The sequence below is a fragment of the Protopterus annectens genome, chromosome 10.part0 (genome assembly GCF_019279795.1).
Source record: "Protopterus annectens isolate FY-2018-M chromosome 10.part0, PAN1.0, whole genome shotgun sequence".
In the NCBI taxonomy this organism is placed as follows: domain Eukaryota; kingdom Metazoa; phylum Chordata; order Ceratodontiformes; family Protopteridae; genus Protopterus; species Protopterus annectens.
In genome coordinates, this window is record NC_056744.1 from 925,774,424 (window position 1) to 925,796,620 (window position 22,197).

A 22,197-nucleotide genomic window follows, 5' to 3' on the forward strand; every position below is an offset into this window, starting at 1 on the left:
TATGAGGAGCCACGATCCCCTCCCGCACCGAATCCGTGGGCTCCAATCTCGAGGTAGGAGCCGAGCTCACTCAAGCTGAAGCCTCGAGAGTAAGAGTCGGCACTGACAAGTCCGTGCGACTATCCTCCCTGGACCCAACCGGAGAGTGTCGGCTCCTAGAGTCCCCGGTCGGCGCCGAGGATGTCCAAGCAGATGGAGCCGATGACAATGGAACAGGTGTCAGCTCCAAGGGATCCACAATTATCAGGTTGGCCTCCTCCGGCTCCGAAGGTCTGGTATGGCTCGGAGGAGGAGCAGACAATTCAGGAGTAATGGTCTTCGGCTCCGACGGTTGGGTCTGAGCTGACAGCAATTTAGCTAGGCCTGGTGCCTTTAAGAGCTTCTGAATCAGCTGGTCCATATCCAAATCGGACAGACTGACCGAAGACCTGGAGGAGTTCACAGTTTGAGCTTGCTAGTCGTCGATGTCGGAGCAGAGGATCGGCTCCGAACCCATCAGTGAAGAATGAATGGCGAGATTGAACAACTTCACATTATACATTAAAATAGAGTGTCCGATATAACTGAAGGCATACGAATATTTCACATATAATAGCACCTCTGATAAGTAGATATGTCAGAAAAACATATCAGATTAAAGTATGTATAAACATTTGAAGCTGAAGGTTAAGAAGATTGTCGATATTTCCAAGACTTTTCAGGAAACATCAGAGGTTTTAACCATTTTGTCAGTCATCTATCTAACATTTTTCATGTAAGGATCTGTTGAATATATATAACACTTATTACAAAAAAAAAGCCTCACAACCCTTTGTTTAGTCACTAAATGTTTAGTTATGTGACATACATCCGATGTTAATATCCATAATGAGTTTTCTAATGCAGCTTTAGTTCATTTGATGCCATTTAGTTACTAAAAGTGTTAATGAATCTGCAGAATGTATGCATCTATAAAAGAACATATGTATTTTCAAAGAAGTTAAACACTTTTATCAGAACTAATTATTTACCATTTAAAGTGAAGGATAACAGAATTTCAAGAGAAAAGAATTCTAAATATAGCCATTTAACAAGTTCAAAAGGTCAAGTGATGTCATCACTGTTGTTTCCTCAAGATGCAGCTTCATAAACTTGTTAAAAAATATCTAAATAGCCTCATGCACAGCAGAGGTTGCATGTAGTGAGGAAAAAAGCATTTTCGTTGGGAAATCAAATCTTGAAGCTTTTAGAGTTTACAGAAAGCAAAAAAAAAAAAAAAAAAAAAAACACTCAAGCTGCCTTGTCAGCGGATGTCATGAATATCCACAACGAGAACAGTCACACAGACCACCAGTTTTCCTCACAAAACATCATGAAAAAATTAACCCTTTCATATAAAAACAGCTATTTAGAAGTAACAACGGCTGCCTCAAATTAGAAATCATTTTATAACATTTCAATCATTTACCTACCAATTAAACAGACCAGAGAGAAAAAAAAGAACTTAGTATATGTATATATGTACACACATATATATATATATATATATATATATATATATATATATATATATATATATATAGGTCCTACTTGGAACATCAAAACCATACTTTCACAGGCCCACATTAGCAAAAGTGCATTTTATCAAAATTGCACTTTCGTTAAAGAAGAACAAAACAAACAAAAAAAAAAAACCCCATGCAGTGTGCATGTAACGTTAGTTGTACATGAACGTGTAGTGTTGATGTACAACTAAGCAAACTATTGCTGAGATCGTTGTACAGTGGGGTAAGGGAATATTTCCTTTTCCCCACTGTAGTTCAATCTTGGAGTGAGAATATTAAAGTGGGGGGTGTGAGGGTGCAGGGGGGCTTGCCCCCCTGGATAATTGTGTTTAGTCTTTTTTTAATGTTTACTATTTTTAGTTTTCTGTGAAAGTGCATTTTCGATATAATGCACTTTCGCGGAAGTCAGTTATTGGAAGTACGGTTCGATGAAACATATTTTCGATAATACAACCTAGATCCATATATATATATATATATATATATATATATATATATATATATATATATATAAACTTATGTTACCCATCTATAACACCATTAATGTACTGCATTAATGTTTATATGTGTCTAAACAAAGAGTCTAAAACATCTAGTTAGAAACACTCATCAGAAACATATTGTTATCCCACCACTGACCCACTAGAAAAAATACACTTTGGTATTAAGTCAAATTATACTATTACTGAAGAATTAGGAGGCATAGATCATTTGTAGTTATTTAAAAGGGAAAAGTATGTAAAGTACTTATAGTGGGGAAAAGGGACATTAGAAACAAAAAAGAATAGGAAGAAAGACTAGAGAGAGAGAGGGGATGTTATTTAAATACTTAGTACTATATGTAATTAGAAGTAGTAGATACAGAAAGGAAAAGAGAAAATTAATAATAAAGATGATTCACATTACCTTACAGTACAGAGATTTTCCGGAATTAATAATAAATTAATAAATTAATAATAAAGATGATTCACATTACCTTAAAGTAAAGAGATTTTCCGGAATCAAATATATTATGATTCATAAAACAAAGTATTTAAAATTAGAAGGAATGTATTCATTTGTCCTTTAGTTTTGTTTGCTCCTTCCTTCACAGACCATCGATTTTTTTTGTTGTTTGTCTCTTCAAACTCTGGGATGACCATTCCATTTCTTCTATGTCCGACGATATTTTCTTCTTTTGGATAAATTCTTCTTCTTCTTGTAGGGCATATCAAAGATCTTCACTCCTTCTGGCAAGGTGATTTTTATTCTTGCAGGAAAAATTATTTGAGCTTTAATATTGGCTTTTTTTAAGGACTCCTTTCTTCTGGATATGACTGTAGAGGTACAGTCATTGTCAAAACAAATAACATTTTCACCAATCTTGATAGGGGAATTAGTCCAAGCTGATTTCAGCACTAAGTCCTTGTCTTGTGAGGAAAGAAATCTAACTATTATAGACCAGGGGTTAGATGAACTCAGAGATGAAGCTGGATTTGCCAGGGACCAATGAGCCTTCTCAATTCCAAAAGAGGGGGATTCAAGCATGTTTAGTGCTGATGAAAACCACGTATTGAGGAAATGAATCATGTTAGCACCCTCTTCTTTTTCAGGAATTCCATATATTCTTATGTTATTCCTCCTTGATTTACTTTCAAGATCTTCCAGTTTCTCAATCAACCTGGTGTTTTGTTTCAAAAGAAATTCATTGTGATGTTCATTTTCTTTCACTCTAGTATCCAGGTCAGTTATTGTTTCCTCTAAGGCAAGAATCTGTTCAGATTATTTTTTTTATTCCATTTAGAAGTTTCAGTTGTTGACTGCATTCTTGTTTGATAGTATCCATTTTGTTTTCGAATTTGTCCATTTTTAGTGACAGTTCTTGGATGTTTGTTACTATAAGGTGTAGTTCTTTCTTCACTGCACTCTCCTGGTGTGGGTTCTTCAAGTTGCTCATGTTGTTGTTATTTAAAGACGTTAGTTCTTTCTTCACTGCACTCTCCTGGTGTGGGTTCTTCAAGTTGCTCATGTTGAGATCTCCAGTAGAAAACTTCTTCACAGGAATAATTAAAAAATTCTCTTGACTATGTATTAATTTTTAGAAAATAATAGAGAGTTTATGTTAATCTACCTTTTAGTATACTTTTAGTTAGATTTTCCTAAAAATTAAAGTATATTTCCTGACAGGATATTAAAATCTAAGCAGAGCTATGGATTTCTGCTGCTATCAGACTGGCATCTTGGCCACGCCCCCACACTTTCCATTCCTGAAGAATATTCTACACAGGTTGTCTGTTGATTCTCTACAACTTTTTGAGAACCCCAAACATTCCCAGAGGTAGTTGTCTCTATATGCCCTATATACATGAATAACGCCTCCTTTTAAATATCTATATGAGACACTGTACAAGTTCAGATATTTTAGTCTTTCATCATAACTTAAATTTTCACATCCATGGATGCCCTTGGTATATCTCTGCTGTACTCTTTCCAGTTTACTCATGCTAGTTTTCTTATAAGGTTTCCATATTGTTATTCTATACTTAAGTTTGGGTCTAATATAACTAAAAACAATGACTTCATTATTTCTGAATTCCTAGACTTTATAAATCTTTTTATAAAATCTATAGTTCTATGACTATCATTATAGTTCTATGACTATCATTAACCATTTGGTTGATATGATTAGAAAAATTCATAACTGGATCTACCCATATACCCATGTCCTTAAATGAATCTACAGTTTCAATTACTGCATGTTGAATTAAGCATTCACCTTTCAATTTGTCTCTCCCAAATATCATATGCTTAGTTTTTGATGTACTTATCAACATATTATTCTTCTGTGCTCAAATGGTCAATTTAATCACTTTTTTTTGCAAACATGCCTTATCAGAAACACATGTAATCACTTTACCCAATTTCAGATCATCTGCATATAGATTGTAGAACACCTCAGATGAGAAAGTTAAGTCTGAAAAATACAATCTAAACAAATAAAGGCCTAGAACAGAGCTCTGCGGGACACTCTGACTGTAACCAAGAATTTCACCTGTCCGGTTGTTATATGATACTTACTATGTCCTATTTGTAACCCATGCAGCTATCCATCTTATCAAGAGTACATCAATACCTAGTTGTTCTAATTTACAGATCAGTGTTTTGTATATGACCCTGTCAAATGCTGAAGTTAAATCTATATAAATTACATCAAAGAACAATGTTTCATTCATAGCTATTATATTGTTATAGAACATAATGTTACAGGTGATAATAAATGTATTTTCAACATATGCATGCTGATATATGGTTTCAATTCCCAACCAGTTCAGACAATAACTTATCCAGTATTACCTTCCCCATTATTTTTCCACAGCATGAAAGTAGATTTAAGGTTCTGTATGACTCTGGGTTTGTCCTAGTCCCCTTTCCTTTAAAGACAGGTTGACAGGTTGAATAAGTGGATATCTCCAATCTTAAGGAATATCCCCATAATTACATGACCTGGAGAATAATAGATATAATGGTACTATAAGTTATTGCTGAGGGATTTCTCAGGACATTACTACTAATTCCGTCTCCTCCCTGTGCTTTGCTTGGATACAGTTTGTGCAGTTCTTTTTCAATATAAAATAATTTGATTCCAGTACCTGAGGTGACCTGGATGTCACTAGGACAACATATCATACCCTTTGTGGAGCCAAACTGTTCTGAATAAGATTTTGTAAATATATCTATAATCTGTTGTGTCTGAGAATACATTTTAGAATCTGCACACCATTTATCACTCAGACATTTCTCCTTCCACATCTTACATATCTATAAAAAGGTTTCCCATTATCCTCAATATCTTTGTATACATTTTCTTCAAATTGCTCTTGATCTTGTCTCACACTATGCTTGTCCAGCTTATTTCAGTTTTCAATGTTGTAGTCTGACCTCTCTTCCTTTTCATATATATATTTTTTGTCTCTCATCTTAATCAGGTATCTTGCTCTTATGGAAATATATCTCCTGATGTTGTATGCCTAAATCTTGATGTTAAACATTTTTTTTCATTTTTGCTCTCAGTTTCTCTCTCAAAACTTTCCACATTCCATCTGCAATTTTTCCACTGAACACATCACTCCAGTTAGTTTTACATAGTGACTGTTTTGCTTCCATATAGGCTGTAATTAACCTTATGTGCATTGGCTTAGATTTCCGTTTGGCAGAATTATCTACCAACAAATTAAACTTTATAACCCCAAGATCACTGCACATCAATGGTTGTAAAACATGACTTGAAGTTACAGTAATATCTTTAGGAGGACAAACAATATCTAGTATGTTCTGTTCCCTGGCAGGATTTTTACAATTTGAAACAACTGTTGTTCCTAAATATATGTTGTAAATAATTTCCTTATTAATGTTGCTGAATCAATTTTATTCCAGTGTGTTTTCTGGTAAGTTTAAGTACCCAGCTAATATTATTATTCTTCTCTCCTGTGTTTCATGCAAGAAATGTATGAATTCCTCTAGGTCATCTGCATTTGACTTTGGTGGTCTATACACTCCAACAATTGTTATATGGTCCAGGATTGTCTTTATTGTCACAGTTACACAGTCTATAGTATTGGTGTTATCATTGAACATGTACAATCACAGATATCAATTATCATTAATCCCTATCATAACACCTCCACCTGATTTTTTGTTAGAATGTCTGTTACAGTAAAAACATTTATACTCTGACAGAACTGGTTTCCAGTCATTGTTCTTTAACCATGTTTCACAATCAATTAACCTTGTGAGAACACAGCAATGTTTCCAGCAAAAAAAAAAAAACAAACTTTATTATTAAGGCTCCGAGCATTAACAATCATCAGAGATGCATCAAATGTTGCTGTGAACTGTTAAATGTTTGAGCTGGCAAAAATCCTGCCTAGTGTTTGTCAAATACTGCAAAATATCTGCTGCAAAAACTCTCTTTCCTGATCTTGACAAATGCGCACCATCCTGTCTAAGCACGTGTGCCCAAAACTAGGCTTGATGCTGTACACATTTTCATTTTTCTAAAATAGGACATTTTTTCCACGTAGGTATTTACCCCAAAAATCTTCTTATTCACTGTGACCTGACTATACATTCTATACATGACTTGTGAAAATACGTCTGTATCACCAAGATAAGCTATATATCTAAGAGGACTGTAGGTTTCTTACTAACAGTCAGAGAGTCCTTGTGGATGATATAATTTGTACTGAAATTAATAAAATCAGATCTGTACTTCTTTACATTAAGGCATTCCAAAACCTGTTTCACATTTTCGATTTTTGCTCCTGGCAAGCATACACTGTTCAAGGTTCGTTATCTTCTCTGCAAATATAAATATCAGTTCCTCTAGTAACTGAATCTCCAATTACAAGAATATCTTTTCAGAACAGATCTAAAGAATCTTCAGCTTCTACTACAGTAATATTTACTCCAACTAACTGCTCTAACAATGGTTACAAAGGGATGATCTGCATCACCATACATTTTACTAATCCCACTGTTTTCACTGTGTATTTAATTTTCATCCAGCCGGATTTGTACATCCACAGCTTCAGCCATGTAGTCACCATCGGTCTTTCTCTTCTTTTTTCTTACAGTAATGTTCTTCAGTCCTTCCCACCTTCAGTTTTGAAGTCTTCCTTTTCACCTATCCCTTGCCTTTTTTTCTACCTTCTCTTTTGGAAAAAATGATGCATTTTTCTGTAGACCTAAGGTTTTCATTCCCTGTAATCTGTGTGTTACATAACAAAGCAGTGTCCTTTTTATTACATATTCCCTTTACTTTACAGACATTAATCAGTTTCTTTTTCTTCCTTGTTAGTTGTTGTGAATTTCTTCCTTTCTTTTTTGTTTCCTTCTAAACACTCCAAATCCTTAGTCTGCTGAATACTGGCATCCATGAATTCCAAAGTTGTCAGGGGCATCATTATGGGGTTGACTGATCATTACAGACAACAGACACATCATTTCCTAAATGTGTTCTATTTGCTCTTTGCCTAATATTATTTATCTCATCAGTCCAGTCATTAATACATGCATAATTACTATTGCTCGCAGTCACACTTCTTTTTAACAGTAAATATCAATAAATCAAGACAGGATCATTTAGTAAAGCTCTGGATTGTTGTCTTTGCAGTATGTGTAAATTTACAGCTGAATCGGTCCCTTGGGATGGCTAGAGGTTGCCTGTCTAAAACCTGTTCTAACAACCAACAGTGAACATTAAAGGTAAAACAACAAAATATACATCAAAGTAAATCTTGTCTACAAGTTCTCCCTTCCTTCCTACAAACAGTGAAAAACAGTGGTAAAAAATAAAATGCAAAGAAATCTTCTTTTACCAGTCAACTTCACAGTAAATTACAAACCAAGGTAGAATTAATTTAGATAAGCTCTGGATTTTCTCTCTGCAGTCTGTCTGGATTTATAGCTCGTTATGCCCCTTGAGATGACTAGAGCTTGTCTAACACCTATCCATTTCTAACAACCAACAGTGAAAATTAAAGTTAAAAATAACAACATATAAATCAAAGTAAATCTTCCTGTCTACTAGCTAACACTTCCTTCCTACAAACAGTGAAAAACAGTGATAAAAAATAAAATATAAATTCAAATAAACATCTCTTACCAGTCAACATCACAGTAAAGCACAAAGCAGGGTAGGATTGTTTAGATAAGCTCTGGCTAAAACCACAATGCCATGTCTAATTCATACCAATTGAGAGTTGCCCTCTCTTCCCCAATAGGGGATACAGTCCAATATCAGATAAGAAATCTGTCCTCCTTTGAATGTGCAAAAGCTAGTAATCAGGCTACTCAGTTGTTATCTCCCCAGACAAGTTCATTGGTTACTAGTTCTACTACTTTTATCTGGGTTTCCTGGCTCACATTTGTGGTGTCATCTTGTTTCACTATGGATCCAGTGTTTATAGTAGCACTGAGAAAGCATAGCAAGGTGTTCTACTGTTTGTGATAGGGGAATCATTGATTGTCTAATAAAATGTGTATAACTGGCTGCATGCATCTTGACTGTGCTATCATTTTGGCTCTAGGTGATGGTCACTCTCGATGTGATAACCCAACTCATGTACAAGACTGAGAAAAGGGTTTGATGAGGAGACCATCATCATCATCATGTTTCTGACTAAGAGGTATTTTAGTTGTTTTAACTCTCCATATCAAAGACAGAAGAGTGATCCACAAAATATTTTTACAGTTTTTAACTGGTTTTAAAAATTTGGGGGGGGGTGGACAAAGCAGTGGAGATTATTTTTTATATGTAATAATATGGATCAATCATGACTAGATTAAAAAATCTGCCATAAACCACATGGTTTGGTGCATGTGCAACAGCATAGGTTTCACTGGTCATCACAGTCAGTGTATTTTAGTTCTAGGATTGTGAATGTTGAGCTTTTTTAACGTCACTGTTGAAAAAGATGCAGTTCTGCAACTTTGCAAAATACTAAAGTCTGGTGAAAAATTTGATAAAATGCTAGCTGACTGTGCTGGAACTGTGAGTATGATGGAGACCACTTTGTGGTGTTATTCTAGTTAATGTGAAGTTAGACCAGAAAAAGCTTATTATAGCAACACTCAAAAATCAAACAATCCTAAAAACTTTTGGAAATCAATAAATGCATTGTTCGTTCCTGGAAAATGAACTCAACCCAGCCCATCCTCACGCAATTACTCTAAAACTATTGTTTTTAACTCATATTTTATGAATATAGTAACTTCCCTCCTCCACAGCCATCCCTCCCCAATCACAAACCAAGGTAGGATGGTTTAGATAAGCTCTGGCTAAAACCACAATGGCATGTCTAATTTATACCAGTAGAGAGTTGTCCTTTCTTCCCCACAACAGTCCTTTAGACTCACTCCATTACCAAAATCTACAATTAAAAAATATCTATGCACCTTTAATACAACTGCTGCTACCCCTGACAAACTTCTAGTCGAATACCTCAAACTTGCACCAGATAGTCTTGTGTACATCATGTCTCATTTCTAAAAAACTGCTCCATCCTAAAAAAATATGTCATCTCATTGAAAAAAAAATCTTATATATAATGCCCTTAATAAAGGTGGCTCCTCAACCAAGCTCACTGGTTATCGACAAATCACCATTCTTTCACCATTATCCAAACTTTTTGAAAGATGTATTCCCTCTGAACTTGTACAATATGCTACAGATCTACTTCAGAAGCTCAAAGTTTTAAAAATTCAAACTTCAAACAGCCAAAACTATAAGATCGAAGTTTTGAAACTTCAAAAACGTAATAAAAAAAAAAAATTGTTTCATATTTCTGCATTCCCCACACCCCGTGCTAGATAAATATACCAACTCTGAGATCGCACTACAGTGAGTAAAATGGTAAATTTCGTATTCCGTGCTGCATGACAAACTCCAATCAAAAATGTTCGACATTTCAAAACTTCGATCTTATGGTCTTGGCCATTTGAAGTTTGAATTTTTGAAATTTCAAGATTCTGAAGGGGATCCGATGCTACATCCCATAACCTCCACTCTCACTCACAGCATGGTTTCAGACCCAATCACAGTACTGCCACTGCCCTTTTAAGGCTCATGGATTTAATAAATCATAATAGAAATTCAGGTATTCTAACCTCGGCCCTATTTCTGGATCTATTTATGGCATTCGATGCAGTCAATCATCAAATTCTCCTAAGTAAATTCTATTCCTATCACCCTCCTCACTTACCTAGTTTATTATTTACCTCACTAAAAGGCAAAATGATTTCTTCTATTTCTGTCCTATATCCATCAGAGACTCACAAGACTCCATTCCAGAACCACTACTGTTTAACGCCAATTGAAACAACACCTAACATATAAATGACTCTGGACCTGCACTACCCCTGGTTGAAGTGGTACTAATATAGCTACATGAATTTGTGCCATAACTCTTTGCTCTATGAAAATGAATGTACTGTTATCACAACTATACCCTTCTCTATCATCTCATCTCCTTTATCTTCCTTGTGTTTCCTCCGTCTTTCCTTTCTTTGAGATGCTCTATTTATCTTATCTTCTTATGTCCTAGATTTTAAACAAGTCTTTAGAGTAAAAACATTTCTTACAAACACTTTATAATCTATGCATGCTGATGATATTACACTGCATGCTCCTCTCTGTATTTAACAAAACACAATTGTTTGTAAATGATGTTGCTGATATCAATAATGTCTGAATAATGGCACTGCTGCTCCTGAATGAAACCAAGTGTAAATGATGAAAGAATGCAAATGATGCCAACACTTCTTTATAATGGAGCTTTTCTTCCCCAGCTTCCTATAAAAAGGGTACCGCTCAGTCAGTCATCCTTACTAAACCATAAACTAACCATAACCCTACACATTAACATATGAAAACCCTTTTCAATAACAGCACCTACAAAGAACAATTGGACAGATGTAAAAATGCACTATCGAATGCACACATCATAAAACTTAGCCCTTACTCTAATTCTAATCAGCAAACTCTCTCTCTCTGGTGTGCGGGCACACGCGCACACACACATACACAGTCAAAATCATTATCAGTACAGTATCAAACAAACTACCATTGAACACACTCAGTCACACACATCAAAACATTCTAGTATATCACAAAATCCCCTAAACTCGCTCTTATTATAAATCCAGTAGCTAACATTCACACACACACACACACATTAACACACTCATTAACACACACATTAACTCTATTCTTTTACCCAGCCCTTTAACCTTAAACTGCAATTACTCATTCACACACAGCAATAAATCTATCCTCTTACCTAGTTCTTTCTCCTACTATAAACTACCCACATTCGCTATCCTAACCCACTCACCTTACAAACAGCAAATTAAATGTCCTGCTTCTAATAAAACTACAACTGACAGTGAATTTGATCTCTTTCACCACCTGAACCCGCTAACAAATAACTTGCTGTTCAAGAGTATCTGACTATCCATACAGACACAGACAAACACACACACACATATATAGGTGCAGTGACGAACATCAAAACAGCCAAACAGTGACATCAATAATGTTGATGACAAAAGGTAAAGTAAATGTTTGCAGTACAACACGCATGCCTGGTGAAAATACTCTCCACATGCAAATACATAACTTTAAAAAAGCACAAATAAAATGTTTTTGTACAAGGGCAAGCCCACCTGAACCCCTACACCCCTGCTAATTATATAGTTTAACTCCAAAATTGTACAATCACTAGGGAAGGGGCATATTCCCCAGTCTCAGAGACTGTTGATATCAGACACCAATTGATCATTTGCATTACTGACCAAAGTGTGTTACAAAACAGGTGTACAATTAGGAGCTTCAACCAAAGTCACGACTTATATATATATATACATAGATAGGTCAACCTTCTTTTAACGACATTGCATTTCAATGAATGTTACTTACCCGACCCAATTCTCCAAAGCTGCATTCTGCCGAAAGCATGGACTGCTGAAATCCTTTCCCTGTGAAAGGAACCACTTGGTCACCAAGGGCATAAACCTAAATGGACCAAAAGTAAACCCAACAAGGTGGAGGGCTTCAACCCCCCACCCCCCGTACTTTAATATACCAACTCTGAGATCACACTACACTGAAGAGAGGGCAAAGTTCACCATGGTGACCAAGTGTTTCCTTTCACAGGGAAAGGATTTAGGCAGTCTAGGCTTTCAGTGGAATGCAGCTTTGGAGAAGTGGGGTTGGGTAAGTAACATTCATTGAAACGTAATTTTGTTTGAAGAAGGTAGACACACACACACACATATATATATATATATATATATATAGATGTTCATGGGCTTTTGTGAGGTGTCTATGACTTATGGTGAGATGAATATCTTTAAGGAGTATTTGATTTTGTGGCGGCAATATCATGATGACTGCTGGTGTGTGCGGTCTGGTAGTTTGGGACAATGGCAAAGTTTTTTTGGAATATATTAATGCTAATTCCTATGGTTTAGTTTTTACTGGAAAGGCTAAGTTATTTAATATTGACTTCCTTGATGTTAATATAACTAAACTGTTAGATAGTAGTATTAAAACTAGTCTTTACCACAAGACATTCACAAAAAATTATTTACCGGAATCTGGCAGTTGTCACCTGGGACATACTATCCGGAGTATACCAAAAGCTCAATTTAAAATTTGTAGTTCTGAACAAGATTTTGCGATTGAGGCTGAAAACATGAAAGCTAAATTTGTGAAGAGAGGTTACTGAAAGTGGAATGTTACGAAAGCTAGGATGTTGGCTTCTAATATACCCAGAGTAGCACTGCTTAGTGAACAAAATGTTGATGTGGAGACAAATGAACAAGGGCTAGCTCCTAGTTAGGTTTGTCACTACTTATGGAACTAACTCTTTCAGAATTCATGAATTTGTTAATAAGTGTTGGTATATTTTGGACAGCAATCCATTTTTTAACAATTATCTTAATGATCAGTGCCTTTGTGGTTAGAGACAAGGAAAACATTTGGCTGAATATTTTTCATGGTACAAGAAATCTGATAAAAATGTAAAAGGTTTGACAGACGGTTGAATTTGTGGTTGTACATTTTGCAACAACTGTATCTATTGTGAGGTGATTTCAAAAACTAAGTCTTTTACCTCTGTGAACACATCTAAAGTCTTTAATATCAGGCAATTGAGCACATGCAGTGCGGAATGGGTAGTGCATATGGCTGTTTGCCACTTTGGGGCTTTTTATGTGGGCCAAACATCAAAACCCTTTAAACATCATATAGCAGTTCATCTCAGTGATATTAAGTGTAAATGCTCTTGTAGTGCACTGTATAAGCACCAAAGTGAGCACAAAACTGCACATTGTGTTTTTGTAGAAACAGATACAATAGTAGGTGATGGGTTATCTAATAAGTCTAAACATAAACTGTTAAATACGAAAGAGAAACTCTGGGTAATTAAATTGGGTTGCATGTATAAACTGGGTTTAAATGAACATTGGTAAATACTCTAAATTTATTTATATTTTTATATTTGTATGATATAGAAGTGTTATGTATGTCTTTCAATTTACTTATGTCTTTCAATTTAGTGTAGTGGTGGTGTTTAATGTTATTAGATATTTATTGGCACTGTCACTTTAAGCTGTTGGATTTAAAAGCTGAATTTTGTGTGGATCCCATCTCGCACTGATGACTCTCTTGTGCGAAACCAGTCTGCTGCGATGAGTTGCTCAGCCAGATTGCTATTGTGCATTTTGTGAAGTTGTACTGCAGTAAATCTTTGGGGAATTCTACATGGTTGTGGTGTTTATTTTGTTGAGTGATGGAGTTTTGGTGTTTGATATTGGCTTCGCCATACACTTATAGTCGGTTTGTGCAATTTTTTTTATTGTACAGCTATCTAGTTATGCACACACAGCATATGTGTACGTATATATATATATATATATATATATATATATAGATATATATATAAATAAATATATGTGCATATAAATCACACCTGAGATAGAGTGGAGAAGTAGGAACATGATTTAATTCTGAAACCATGGATGTTACAAAACCTTAACCATTTTTGGAAGGGACATAATTCTAAAATTGGCCATAACTACAGTTTGTCAGGCCTGAAAATTTAGGAGGACCTAAATTCAAAGAGTACTGATAAATCATTGTATAGAAACATGACTGGTTGTTGAGGTGTACATTAATGAATATTTGTCATAGAATCTTTAAATATACGCGGGAATAAGTAAATACTTAGAAGGTTTGCACTTGTACTTAAGAAAATGGTTTTACAGAGAGGCACAGGCTGAACACAATTGTCTAATTCAATGATCATTACAGAGAATGAAGGAAAACTTCAATCTTTAACACAATTGATACAACAATAAGGTGCATTGGACCATCTACAAAGGTATGAATGAATGTAGAGGTAATTGTTTCAACAGAAATAAAGTGTTATGTCTACATAGGGAGACAAGATAATTAAAGATATAGAAAACACAGTAACATAATGGAAGGAATTAAAGCTGATATCAAATGTCCTGTGAAAAAAATATAAATACATAAGCTGCATTCTAAAGAATGAATGCTTAAAAATCAGTAGTCATGACATGAGTCTAGAGACTTAGGTTAAAATACCTAATATAGAAAACTGTCAAACAGAACGTAACATTTGTTAGCAAATGATGCAGAAAAATTCTTGCTTTCAAAAAAGAATATGACAGGAACAGTAGATGCCTGAAAAGAAAGTACAGTGACTTGTATCATATGTCATACTACTCAAAAACTTGGCAAAATGCAAAGCTGAGCACCATTTAATACATATGGTGGTTAAGTAACAAGGATTTATACACAGTACAATTTGTGAAAAGTAAGATAGATAGGAGAAGGCAATTATACTGGCTGCATATACAGCCACAACTCTCAACACACAAACTGCATATGTTGATCCAATGTTTATTTGTTCTTCGTTTTTCTCTCCTTATGAAAAGTTAATCCATCTTACATTTCAGACCATGACAACAGAATATTTGATTAATTTATTAGATGCTTTAATGATAGCTAATGATGAAAGGAGATGTATTATTCCTGGAAATTTTGTTCAGTTCCAAAAATAAGATATTTCTCTTTAAAGTTTTAAAGTTATTTAAAAAAAAAACTGTAGCTTAAAGATAGTGAAGGCTTTCTAACTATCTTTACCTTCTGGGTCACTAAGCACCGAGCCAAAGGCACTGATAATGGTGTCTGCTTTTAAGCGAACAACCTGGTCTTCATCCTCAATCCAGTTTCCATCTTCATCTTGTTCAGTCCGAACAAACTCTACAGCTGATATTTTACCATTTTTCATTATCACTTTGCAAGGTGACAGAAAAGGAAGAAATTCACACTTTTCCTCTTTAGCTAGTTCCATCTACAAAACAGAAAAAAGAAGTGAAGTGTAAGTACTTACCAAGCCATACTTAACCCATAGAATGCCAACAGAATTAGAAAGTATGCCCACCAGGATGGGATCTGCATCTCTGCAATGTGGCTGCATCGTTAAAAGTATATTTTGTCGAATTAAAATATAAGCAGTTCAAATGCACTCTCATATCTCACAGTGATACTAACCTTCTCACATTTTAACATGAATATTCCTTACTACATTCATCACAGTTATTTGTGACTTATTTTATTCCTTTAATGTCTGATGTTCACTACTACTGTTCCATCTTCTCTTTCCTTCTGTTATATCATCTAACCATTTCAGCACAGCAAAATACTGCTGGATTTTTTTCTACACTCTTACTATCTTTAACCTTTAATCATATTATTATAGGTTTATCAGCAGAGAATTCATTTTCAGATTGTCTTTACAAGTACAATTCTCTCTCTAGTATTTTAAAACTCAGAAACCATGTGATAATTCAGCAAGCAAAGTGATATTTTTTCAGACTGAATTTACCTTCATGAATTAGTTTGCCTCTGATTAATTCATCATAGATTTTTTTTGACAAAGCTATGTTCCCGTCAGCATTCATTATGTTAAATAATTTTGTGAATAAAACTTCTGTCGAGATTTTAAACATATATGAAGTGCAAAGTTAAATCTCCCGTTCTTGTTTAAGAGACACTTAGGAAAAACAACATTGGCAAAATGAGCACAGAATGGAAAAAAATGTCTTAATTTTATTATTTCTGTTTTAACTCGTATTATACCATGACCCCCCCAAAACGTGCACGCTGATTGGCCAGCGTGCCCGTTGTAAATCGAGATATACTAATGGAAAAAGGTCCGGTTGCCCGGACTTTTTTCCATTAGTATAACTTCGTTTTAAACACTGTCTCGCTATGTTAAAGGGCTTAAGCAGGGCGAGACAGCTTTAAAATAAGCAACGGAGATCTCCGTTGCTTATTTTAAAGCTGTCTCGCTATGTTAAACCCATTTAACATAGCGAGGCAGTGTTTAAGGGCACGGAGCAAGATCTCCGTTGCTTTTTTAGTGTCGCTATGTTAAATGAGTTTAACATAGCGAGACAGTTTTAAAATAAGCAACGGGTCCGTTGCTTATTTTAAAACTGTCTCGCTATGTTAAACTCATTTAACATAGCGAGACACTAAAAAAAAGCAACGGAGATCTTGCTTTCTCCGTTGCTTTGCTCAACTCTGATGTACTGCGCAGGCGCGCAGTACATCAGAACTGCCGCGGATGCCAGACATCTGCGGAAGGGCAGTAAACAGGCATTATACTATGCCATTATTTAAGAAAAGTAACAGTTTCTTTTCTTAAATAATGTCATGGTATAATAGCAATAACCCACGCCTGGGTGTGGGTAATGCTAAATTTACCCACGGTTGGCTTTGTTTGGTCCCTCGGGCTTCGCCCTCGGGACCAAACCACGCCAACCGTGGGTAAATTTAGCATTACCCAGGCGTGGGTTATTGCTATAACATCCTATTCTACGCATTACAATTCCTTTTTATGAAGAGCATAGCATGATTTAAATATTCAACATGCAGTATAAAGGTGTAATACAGTATTAAACTGTTGTTCTCTAAACTACACACACTACCCATGACTTTTTTATACTTTTCATTTATTTTTTGATAATTGATTATGGCAATCAATAGTACTTCAATACCAGCCTTTCTGCTCACTCAGTGATGTCAGCTCATGAAGTAAAGGTCATTTTAATATTAGAAAAACTGTAGCAGTGTGTGTGTAGTCAACAAAAGATCTTTTAGAAAAAAAAATAAGGGACTGGGTCATATAGGGAAGGTGACCACATCAATAGTTTTGTTGTGTGGATTTACCTAAACATATGATTTAAAGACACAACCACAAATCAAAAATTCAAAACTTGTGCTACCCTTTAATCATAGTAATGCTTCTACAGGTTCATCACTACTAACTTTTCTATTTTTCATTTCACCCCTAATATCAGGGTTTCCTTCTCACCATCACCCACTATCTCGTACAGCCAACAAGCAGAGAGTCAGAATTCTTTGAAGACCGCCATTCTCTTTAAATCTAATACTAAATCCTATAAGAAGACATACTGCTATACTTATACACTTAACTCAGTATGATCCACGTTTTGCAGCCCAGAGATATCTTTTATATCAAGAAAGTATCATATATGTGTAGTAATGCAATCTATTTATTATTTAAAGGGGATAATATTATATTATATTTATGTTAAAGAAAATGGGAGACATCTGGCTAATTAATGTAACAGTACTGGAGGTAGTCAGACATGCTAATTGAGAAACTGATTGCACCCAATTTACCATTAATTGTCACTGTATCTGGGATTTGCCTATGATAAATAGCAGAGATTCTATGATGCTGATGACAGGAAAAAGCAGTGCAACTATATTTATCATTTGTTTTGGCTCTCACTAGCCATGTGATGATCTTGATTATTTTTTCCTTTTTCTGCATTCTTTTTTTTTTGTTTGTTTTTCACTAATTTGTTTTAGCTTTACTTTTTCTACAATGTTATTGCTTTTCACTGTATTCCCTTTATTCTCTTGTTTTTTTGTCTTGCTGATTCACTTTTCACACAATGTTAATCAGTTTCACCTGTAGGAATTTCCATGTTATGCCTTTGTCTCCTTAACTTTATCACTTCTTTGTCTCATCTCTTCCTCATTCTTCTGTGACTATGTTTAAAGCTTTCTCCCACAGCTGCTCTAACAACCAGCACACCTCCCCTGCTATATTTTCTATACAGGTACACAACAACCTGCTAAATAGTGGTGCTCTAAAGGCCATAATGCTGAATGCAAAATCTTGAAATGTCAATATATTAAAACTTTACACTGATAAACTCAAAAAGCTACTAATAACAAACATACTCATGTCTATGTTGTACCAGCACACAGCCTGTATACAAGCAATATTACTCTCCCCTGTTTGCAAAACTATGGTAGGTACGGCAGCCTGAAAGCAGTCATTTACATGTTTGAATATGGTTTTGGTCACTAATTCTGAAGAGGTAGCTGTGCTCTTGGGGTTTGAGGAGGTGTGAATTTTGAGAAACCATTGCTTAATAGGATGTAGATTGCTTTAGAATACTACCTGTTACAGGTTTAGTTGAGTGTTCTGGGTTGTCTTTTATTTAAAGGACATAGCTTTGTGGTCCAACCTCAACAAAAAGGATGTGACACAGGGGAGGGTGCAATGTTCTCCCATGTTGGTGAGTACTAGTTCTAGTATGTTTGATCCTCTGGATGGAGTGCACACTATCTAGTCTAGGGTGTTTGTGTTGATAAATTCCAGGAAACAGTGAGAGCCTCTAGTAGGTCTAGGTAAGTGTTCTGAGCTTTGCGGATCACAGAGGCTGACCTGTAGCTGACAGGATAATATAAGGAACCTCGTGTGTAGATACTTGGACATGGATGAACTCCAGGGCATCATCCTGTTTAACCAACCTGGAGTTATTTATTGCTAATGTAGAATGAGACACCTCAGTTTCTAGCCCCAGTGTGTGCTGATGTTAGCCTATATGAAGGCACTGTAGCATTTCACTGCCAGAGTACTTTCTGTAGTTTTAAACCATATATTGTGACAGTACAGATGTTTACATTCTCCAGCGTGAGGACAGGTTATATGGTGCGAAGTTTCTTGTTTAGGGTGCAAGCATTGAGCAGTAACACCTTTAGGTTGCTTTGAGTTTTTTGCAATGTTGGTAGTTCTGTCATTTTCACGTTGCCTAAAAATGGATGTAAGGAGGTAGAGAGCACTTTAACCAATACCTGAAATCAAGGGTGTACAGGTGCAGACCATCCTTAAAGCAATGTGGTCTGGTAATCATGCCCTCCCATGGTAGTTGATATTGGATCCCCCTGTAGTGACACCAGAAACTAAGCCAATTATTAAAATTAACCATTTTCTGTTCATACTGTGGTACCATCCTTGGTAAAGGTGGAAAATGATCAATGCAAGGCACGTACCTGTCTGTGACACACACTCAGAGAGATCCATAACATCTTTTTTTCATATAGTCTAGTGAGGTATGTCTCAGGTCATTTACACCCACATGGACTATGATAGAATCGTACTGGTACTGTGGTGCAGTGACTTGAGAATGTGCATGACATTGTGGATTCTGGCTCCAGATAGGCAACTAACAATTATGTTCCCCTTGTCCAACTGGTGAGAGGGGCATCTGTCTCTCATACGATAGAATCTGCTATGACAAGAGTACTAGGTAAAGTGTTTGCTCATCTTATTGGGTTTGTTTTTGGTGGATCATTAGCTGTAGGCTTGTATCTGGTGTTAGGTTTTTCTTTTGGTGTGTGCTTAAGTGATTGCTGAGGATAGGGGTTGCTGTTTAATGGCTTAGGAGGTCTTTTAGGTTTGGGAAGGTTTCTTTTAAGTGCCCTAGTGTAAGAAGGTCCTTGCCTGTTGTGAGTGGTATGTGTGAAGGACGTAGTGTGTGTTCTTAATCATCTTGTTTGTCAGCAGGATTTTTGCCTCCTAGTAAGCTATGTTTGTACATCTCTCACATACTGTGTTAGTTTCTTTAAGGATTAAAAAGCTGTCGGAGTACAGAGTACAATTGTTAAATTGTCTCAGGATGTGAGTATCAACCAAGCTGGCCACAGAGACATTAGGAAATTGCATATCAATGTTGTCAGTTGGACTATTATGGTTTAGAGACATGGATTTACATGGATCATCTCAGTAGTGTCTATAGTTAAGGCTAGATGTTAGGTAGTACTATGATCTGTTATTAATGCTATTTGACAAACTAACTAGCTGCCCAAAGCTTAGCTTCATGCAAAGCCTTTCTGTGTTACACGTTAAAGTCCTAAATACTAGCTGAATAGGTAAAGTTTACAAACTGTTGGTTATTATGCAGGGTACTGCTATCTGCTACTACACAGGGAGCAGCACCATGCAAAGTGACTACTTTATAGCAGACAGAAAAAAGCTGGAAACTAACTTCTGTACCCTCTGGCTGATAAACATTTGACACGAGTTTGATATAGGTATGAATCATAAAGAAATTTTTGCTTTTTAAAGTGTACCCTTACTCTGAGGAAAGACTGCAGAAAGGGAAGAAAGAAAGTCAATTAGTCTGCAGTACTAGTAATGTTCTTAAATGTTCAAATTTTCGCAGAATGTCCAGATTTTTACCTTATATATTTGGTCTGTTGCTCATAATATTTGTGGTTTTCTACAATTATGTGGCCAATTAGTGAGGACTGAATTTACTATATAATGACAGGCATTTGAGTTTCAGACTTCATATCCTTCAGAAAATGCATAGCAACACAAGACCTTTTATTCTAGCAACTTTCTACGTTTATAAGCGCTATATTTAAAATTTGTCCCTATTTTTGGGGCTTTGTCCCCCCATTATTTTGGCTTTGTTCAGATTTTTTGTGCCAAGAGGTTGAGAGCTATGCTCATGAAAATTGTATTTTAGTACTGGCATTGCTTTGCATTTTCTTCTGCAAGCTTGTGAAAAAAAAAAAAACACATACGTTTTGCAGAAAAGAAAGTGAACCTGCGAAAACCAAAGCACCTAATAACTCAAGATAAAATACCTCTGCATAAGATTCTGTTCTGTTACTATCAATGCATGCCTCATCATGGCTGTTTCTCTTTCTGTCACAGTAAGGATGCAGCCAGAGAGTCATGTGTTCATTTCAAGATGTGCACACTTGTTTTGTATACTGTGCAACTTTGTGTGTCGGGATCTTTTTTAGATTCCCCATCAAGATAAAAAGATATGCTCTCTTCCATTTATCCTAGACAAAGTTCATATGACAGACAACTGCTGTCCAAATGTCACATTCTGAAGATGTAAAATCACTTTTATCAAACCTGTCAGTTCTTCTAGACTCTCATTTGTTGTGGTAAACTGGCTAAAGTAGCCATCTCTTATTAATGTTTAGGGTAAGGGACCAGATCTGTTATTAAGTTACTGAAAACCTGAGATAGTTTTTCTGGCACCTAACAATCCACATGCTCTCATAGTGATAAAATGTCAAAAATCGAAGTGCTGTGCTCTTTCAGAAGAACAGTCCGTGTCAGTCAAAATGGTGGAAAAGTTCACTATATTTGCTTCTGTCTCAACAGTTGTGGTAACAATTTTTAGGAGGCAAGAGTGCCCTGAGGGTAAGTGAAGCCGACAATTTCTGCAAAAGTAACATGTTATTGAGGAGAAGAAGAAGGCTGTCACTTTAGCCTATAGTCCAAATCAGGACCTACAGCAGAAGAAATCTCGTTCAAGCAGTTTTTCTCTTCTTCATGTGAAAAAATGGAGACGGGAATCTACCTCGTCTATGGTTTCACACACAGCTAATGTTGGTTCTGTAGGGGACATACATATAGTCTGCATAACTTGGTCCAAAGCTTTTGAACAGGACTTGGTTTCTGCATCTATTCCATACATATCAATACTAAATTACTTTGTAGTAAGCAAGTTATTGTAAAACATCTGCATCAGAAAGATAGTGGGTCTTGTGTGCTGCTTAAAGTATTGACACATGAACAACAAACATCAGAACTTTTAAGGGTGCTGACAGAGATAGCCAGCTTGGAGTTTTAACTTTCAGGCATTTCTCCTCCTTCAATGGACTCACTGTTGACGTACTTTGGCACCAGCTGTTCTATTTTTAATACTGACTGAGCTAATGTAGGAG

General features: G+C 35.8%; 1 protein-coding gene across 1 annotated transcript in view; it reads right to left on the reverse strand.

The window, feature by feature from the left end:
* DPYD (dihydropyrimidine dehydrogenase) overlaps window positions 1-22,197 on the reverse strand; it is a 4,342,678-nt gene that overhangs the window by 2,230,862 nt on the left and 2,089,619 nt on the right. Inside the window, exon 11 of the mRNA XM_044085707.1 lies at window positions 15,256-15,466. Coding sequence (XP_043941642.1) covers window positions 15,256-15,466 — 211 coding nt within the window. The remainder of the gene's footprint in view (window positions 1-15,255; window positions 15,467-22,197) is intronic.